The 6,637-nt window shown below is 54.1% G+C and overlaps 1 protein-coding gene across 1 annotated transcript; it reads right to left on the bottom strand.

The window, feature by feature from the left end:
• Positions 1-4,592: 4,592 nt before the first annotated feature.
• On the bottom strand, positions 4,593-5,411 carry OLIG3 (oligodendrocyte transcription factor 3; the record flags this gene model as incomplete). Its single annotated transcript, XM_081094239.1, has 1 exon — positions 4,593-5,411. One exon carries the CDS (start codon positions 5,409-5,411, stop codon positions 4,593-4,595), a length of 819 nt encoding a protein of 272 aa, XP_080950365.1.
• Between the last annotated feature and the right edge of the window lie 1,226 nt (positions 5,412-6,637).

Here is a 6,637-nt window from a genome sequence, read left to right as displayed (position 1 = left end):
AACGGGCAAAACTAAAAATCGAGACTCTGCAGCCCCAAACCTTCGGGGTTTGCCTCTTCCCCGCTACTCAGGAGGGAGATAGGTACACAAGAGGCTCAGAGACTCGGCAGGGGTGCGGAGGGAGAACACTCATCCTCCCCCAAGTTTGAAGAGACACAGGGAAGACGCAGGTGCGCCCTTGCCACCAGGGCTCCTCTCTTGGCCGGTTTCTTTCCGAAGTCACTGCCGGCGCTCGCTCTTCGGCTGGGCTGCTCCTCTGGCTTCGCTTCCTACACCCGCGAAGCCGGGACCCCGGGGCCGAGCTACCCGGCGAGGCTAAATCCCCAGCCGCCGAGGTGGGAGCGCCGGCCCAACGTCCTCTCTGCACAGCTCCCCTTCTCCCGCTCGGGCCCGGAGCGGCGGCCGTGGAGAGGTGCCCCCGGGAGGACTTTGCGAACCAGCGACTGAACCCTCTGGCCCCGTCCATTTCAGAAGAGCCCCGAGGATTGAGGCCGAGCTCCCGTGGGGCGTCTCCAACGCGTTCGGGGCTGATCCACGCCCACCCCGGAGGCCTGTCCCCCGCCCCAGGCCTGTCCCTGGAGCCCCAAGGGCGGCAGAGCGGCGGGAGCGCGCGGCGGTGGGAGGGCTAGGAGCGCACCCTGAACGCGGGCGTGGGAGGGGGCGCGCGGGGCCTGGGTCTCCAGAAGGGACCTAGAAAGCGCAATTCAGTCTCGTTAGCTGAGAGAGGTGCTGGGAGAGCCCGCCGCCTCCCCGAGGGGAGGGAAGGGCTTTTGCAATCCCCGCTACGTGTATTAGTGGAGGCGACGAAACCTTGCTGACCCAGCAGCTAGAAAACAAAGTTTGAGGAGACGCAAGACCTCGGATTCGTGGGCTGCTCAGGCCACCCCTTTTCAGGATATAAACCCAAACCCACACCAGCCCGGGGCGCAGGAGAGGCTCGCTAGAAACCCAGGGCTAGCAGCCTGCTTGCCCCTTCTAAGTGCGACTCTTTCTCCCGCCCTTAAAGTTCCGCCCCTTAAATCACAGGGGAGTTTCGACCTAGGCTTCTCAAGATATCTCGGCCCAGGAAGCTTTCGCCTTCCTTTGAACTATAAAGCAACGTTTATTTTTGGAATGAAGGGATCGTTGTCGTGTTTCTAGGGGGAATCGTTTGTCGTGTTTCTAGGGGGAATTATAAACTTGAAACTTCAGAACTTTGGAGACTGTGGCAAATTTACACCACGCGCGCGCTGCCCGAAAAGCCATTCTTAGGTTTGAGGCCATGTAATTTTGTTTCTGGCATCAGTCATTGGAGAATTCAAGGGGACATGCAAGCAAGAGTTGCCTGCAAAGTCACATCCCCAGCTTACCAGCTCCCACCGCTGTAAGGCCCTTTCTGGGGATGCAAGTGGTGACTGTTCCTACCCAATAAATCAATAAACTCCCAAGGACCTGACTCCCAAATCGCCTTCCTTCTTGAGTTCCTGCCCTGTTCCAATCGGTTCTCCCAGTCTCTAGGGCGGGGGAGGTGGGGAGGAAGGAGTTTTGTGACCCAGAATAGGGCTCAGCCTGTTTGGGAGACCTCCTCAAAGTTGGAAGCAAGGCCTACCAGTACTTTTCTGCTTCTGGACAACCCAGGGAGAGTTCTCTGGGTTTCGGGTTCTTTTTAGCGTAGTGGCCCATGGGAGTGGAACCCACAGCTCTTTAGACTGACCTCGGAGATAACTCAAAAGATTCTTGTCCCAGCAACAGGACCCCAAAAGCCAGCACTGTGGGTAGGGAGTGTGGTCTTACTCCTTCCGGCGCCCAGGTTAAGTTCCAGCTCTAGAGAGGAGGTGAAGCCCATTGCTCAGCCAGTGGCCAGGCCTCCAGTCTGTTTCTTCCCAGAACCAGGCCTTTGGAAGCAGGGCTCAAAGAAGCAAGTGGCTCAGGGGAAAGTCGTTTTCCTGATTGATGGAACTTCTCTGTCCCCTCCCCTTTCTAAATAATAAACTCCCCAGGAAAGGCTGGAGGGCTGCCTTGTGTTGGCTTCAAATAAATCCTCAACAGCTCTTTGCTCACCCAGAGAAATGAATCACTCTTGGGAAACAAACGATTATTCTCCCATTTGTCTGCCAAAAACCAGAGGAAATAAGCACCCTCCACTGTAGACTGGCACTTTGGTTGTTCTCCCTGACAGTGGGGAAGTGGGGAGGGGGTGCCGGGGTAGAAAGATATGGAGAGTGAGTTAAATGGAGCTTGGACCCACAGAGATGCCCTCTCAGGGAGGGGCAGCACCAGGCAGGCAGGCAGGCATGGGGCCCAGGAAGGAAAAGACAGATGCTTCTTGGATGTGCTGTCCATGCTGAATGCTGGAGAGAGAGAGACAGTTCTATGGCCCTGGGGGCGGGGACACCTCGGGCCTCCCCCTCTTGAAGAGGAGTTTAGGCCTCACCAACAAAGAGGTGATGTTACCTATAGTCCAGAGGCAAATATGGGGTGACACGTTTTAATCAGGTTTTGATTTTCATTAGTGGGAAATACAGACATGTGCTGCTGGGTTTATCATCACTTGAATTTGATTTCTCACCCTCTGTAAACAAACAAAGCCTTCTTGCTGGATTACTTTGGCTTATATACACGATTTGGAACTGTTATTTAAATGAGCCCTGCTTTAGCCATCATTAATGTAGATTTTTCTCTTCATTCCCCACTCCTGGACCCATAAGACTTGCAAAGAGTTTGTATTCAACTAAAGACCTGCCATCTTCTAAGGGAGGAAAGAAGGGAGAATTGCCCCTATAAATCTGCAAGATACTGAGACTTGGGCAGGTCATTGGCCTCACCCTGCTCACTTTACAAAGCAGAGCAGCCTTCCCTTTTCTCTGAGGGGCTGCTGCCCCAGCAGGCAGGGGGCTAGGTTTGATTCTTTTCTAGAATCACGCTTTGTTGACTTTTAAAACATATACTGCATTTTAACCTGTTTTTTTTTTTTGTTTGTTTAAAGGCCACATGGGCCATTTAAAGGGAAAAGAAGTTAACTTACTGCTTCATTCTCATCTGTTGCCAACACAACCACCACAGACTACTCTGCCTCTAATTTCCTGCCATTTTGGGTTTCCAGGTTACTTAAAAAACAACAACAACTCAATTTGCTGAGTTTATGAGGGTCTGATTATTGCAGAGACACAAGGAGCTCAAATATCACAAGGCTCCCAACATCGATAATGCCCACATTAGGAGGACATTTAGTTGTAATAATTAACACCAATTTATGTGACCTCTTTACCTGTAAATGACCAAAGCCAACTTCACATCTGCTCACCCATCCAGATCTCTCACCCAGACCCAAACACACCTTTCTGGGTCCACATGTTCCCTACCCACTACCCCATCTTCAAAAATTTTAGGCAAAGGCAAAGCCAGGATTTAAAGGTTCTTTTTTATTTGAAATCTCATCCAGAAACACTGGTTATTAATAAATATATCATAGTTATCAAGAATATATAAAAAATAAAGACAGGTATTGTCTTTGAAGCCCTAACAAAATATTTCAAGCAAATGTTCAGGAAAATAAAAACGCACCCCGCCCCCAACCACGATAAGTTTTCAGAGCTGACGATAGAGAGCCTACCCCGCATGCAGAATAACTGAGCAAGGGGGAGTGAGGCAAGCTAGTGGAAGGAGCCCAGGCTCTGGCAATCGCCCCCACAACAGCGGTGGAAGGTTGGGAATGGGGGTTTGAAGGGGCTGGGTGGGAGAAGAAGCGCATGTGCGTGAGTTTGGGTCTTTGCACTCTGCCCCCGTTTTCATTTCAAACAACCACAGACAGATATACGGAGTACTTGGGAGAATTCACTAATAAATCCTTGTTACAAGGAAAATGGCATCACGGCCTGCACAACATGTTTAGACAAGATTCATGTAGAAGCGTGCATGCATTCTTTTGACCTACACTGCGTCCCAGGGAAAACGCACATAAAAGATGTCATGCTCTGGACCGGAGGTGAGATTCAGAACTTGGGTCTTTATCTCTCTCTCTCTCTCCTCTCTCTCTCTCTCTCTCTCTCGCTCTCGCTCTCGCTCTCGCTCTCGCTCTCTCGCTCTCGCTCTTGCTCTCGCTCTCTCTCTCGTCTCTAGAAAACAAAACAACTGTGGAGAGGACAGTGACCATCCGAATTGCACCCTCTAAAGGAAATATTTACATTTGTTTTGCACAAAAGGGATGGTTGTCTTTTTCAAGGTGAGAACACAGAGCCAGAGAAAGCCAACTCTAAAGTCCCTTCGCAAGTTCTTAACTGCACAGATCCCCCGTTCATACGACAAATGCAGCTGCGATAAGAGCATACGGTAGTGAGGAGACCGGCGCGGCCTGGGGAGAAGCATGCATGCGGAACACGCGACGTTGGTTCGAGTCCCCCTTCGCTACCACCTAGAAACTGCAGTTTGGTTTTGGTCCTTTCCCTCCGGGGGTCCAGTGGGGTCTGAGACCTCTCAGCCTGTGCGGGAGGCCACGGGGCCCAGGCCCACCCTCCCGCCCGCCGAGGGCCCAGCCTCCCCCTTCCCTCCCGGCCCGGCACCGCGGCCCCTCCCGCCGCGCTCCCTCCTTCTCCGCAGCCGGGACAGCCCGCTGCTCACTTGAGCAAGTCCTTGGACTCGGCCGACAGCCGGGCCATGTTGGCCGTGGAGAGGGCGGACAGGTGCGGTGCCGGCGGCATCTGGCAGATGGTGCAGGGGCAGGGCAGCCCGGCCCAGTGCTGGAAGCCGCTGCCCAGCTGCAGCGCGGGCGGCGTGGAGGGCGCCTTGAGCAGCGAGTGGGGCGGCCGAATGGTGCCGATGGCTGGCAGCGAGGCGGCGGACAACGGGGACGAGGCGTTGCCCGACGACAGCGCGCCGCCCAGGATGGGGTGCACCGGGTGCACGGCGTTGGCGGCGTGCGCCGGGTGGCCGGCCGAGTGGCCCATCGTCCCGCAGTGGAAGGCCGAGTGGTGGCCCCCGTAGATCTCTCCAACCAGCCTCTTCATCTCCTCCAGGGAGCTGGTGAGCATGAGGATGTAGTTTCTGGCCAGCAGGAGAGTGGCGATCTTGGAGAGCTTCCGCACCGAGGGCCCGTGCGCGTAGGGCATGACCTCGCGCAGCCCGTCCATGGCGAGGTTCAGGTCGTGCATCCGCTTGCGCTCTCTCCCGTTGATCTTCAGCCGCAACTGCTGCAGGTCCTGCTCCGACAGCTGCTTCTTGATTTTGTACTTGCTGCTCTCACCTGCGGCCTTGGCGCCGGCCCGCGAGAGGCTCTCCCCGGGCATCTTCTGCACCAGGTCGCCCTGCGTGGAGGAGACCGAGTTGAGACGGCTCTCCTGGTGGTGGTGGTGTCGGTGATGGTGGTCCCTCAGATACATCTCATCCATGTCCGGAGATGAGGCTCTGCTGGAGACAGAGCTCGAATCAGAATTCATTTTATTACAGGGGATGCGTCCCGGTAGCGGGGAGGCTTGAGGCGGGAAATTAAAGAAAATCTTGATTTTTTTTTTTTTAAATCTGCACAGCCCAGCAACCCACTTCTCAGCGACAAGACGTGAGAAGAAAAGCTGAGGCACTGCCTTCCCCGCCTTTCTCCCGCCCACTCCCCTCTCTCTGGGTAGGCAGGTCCCTGGACAGCCAGTTGGTGTGCGCTTGAACTAACCTCGCGCCGAAAAAGAGGGGCTTTTATAGAGCTGCGGCGGAGTAAAGAGACAAAAGAAACCCTCCTATCTATCCTGGGCTGGTTAGGGTGACGTCCCATCATTCAGGGCGGTGCGCTCTGCTGTCCCATTTAGCAAGGATTCCTATTCATATTCATTACGGGGCGCCCTGGGACACCTCTGCTGAGAACCGCTAGGAGCCCCCAGGCACAAACCCTCTGATTGACACACTCACCACTCCAGCTCACGCCTTCCCGATTTTTTAAAAACTTGCTTCCACCCCAAGTCCCTTCTCGATTTCCCTAAACAAATCACACCTAAGACAGCGAAGGAAGGGAAGGAAAGGGGCTAGGAAGGCCGGCAGGGATTCCTCTGCGTTTGGAGAAAGGAATGGAAACATTGTTTCTCCTCCCTTTCATAGCTGCTCTCAATTTTGGACAAATGTGGGCACACAAGTCCGAGTGGAACGGTTTCAGGGGCAGAGGCGGATGGAGGGCAGGTTCCACGGGCAGTTTGGAGGGGGGGGGCGAGATGGCAGTCGAAGGGCGTTCTCTCAAGTTTTTTTTCTTTTCATTAGTTCGTCTCTCAAGTTTTTTTTCTTTTCATTAGTTCGCTTTTCATAAACAGATACCGCGTTCATTCTGTTAATTGGGCCCTTCTGGTGTGGCTTCAACGGGAGAGTCATACCTGGCAATGGGTTTGCCCCTGACACTGCTGTGGAGATGGGCATAAAGCTTTCTATGTCTTGTCTTTGGTTTTAAAGAAATTGAAAGAATTTCAGCTTTGCCCAGTTCTCTAACTTCTTAGACCTGGAACCCTGGGAGGTGTGTGTGTGTGTGTGGGGGGGGGGGGGGGGGGGAATCTTAGTGTTTACAAGAGCATATTTAAGAAGGGGAAGGGAGGAAAACCAGCCGAGGGGCGGGGAGGAAATAAGGGATTGGAAAGCTTCCGGGGACCCGGAGTGTTCCTGCTCGGGCTTCCCCGCGGCCACCGGACCCCCG

Source organism: Myotis nattereri, assembly GCF_964212035.1.
Source record: "Myotis nattereri genome assembly, chromosome: 6".
NCBI classification, from domain to species: domain Eukaryota; kingdom Metazoa; phylum Chordata; class Mammalia; order Chiroptera; family Vespertilionidae; genus Myotis; species Myotis nattereri.
This window is presented reverse-complemented; position numbering and strand designations above follow the sequence as displayed.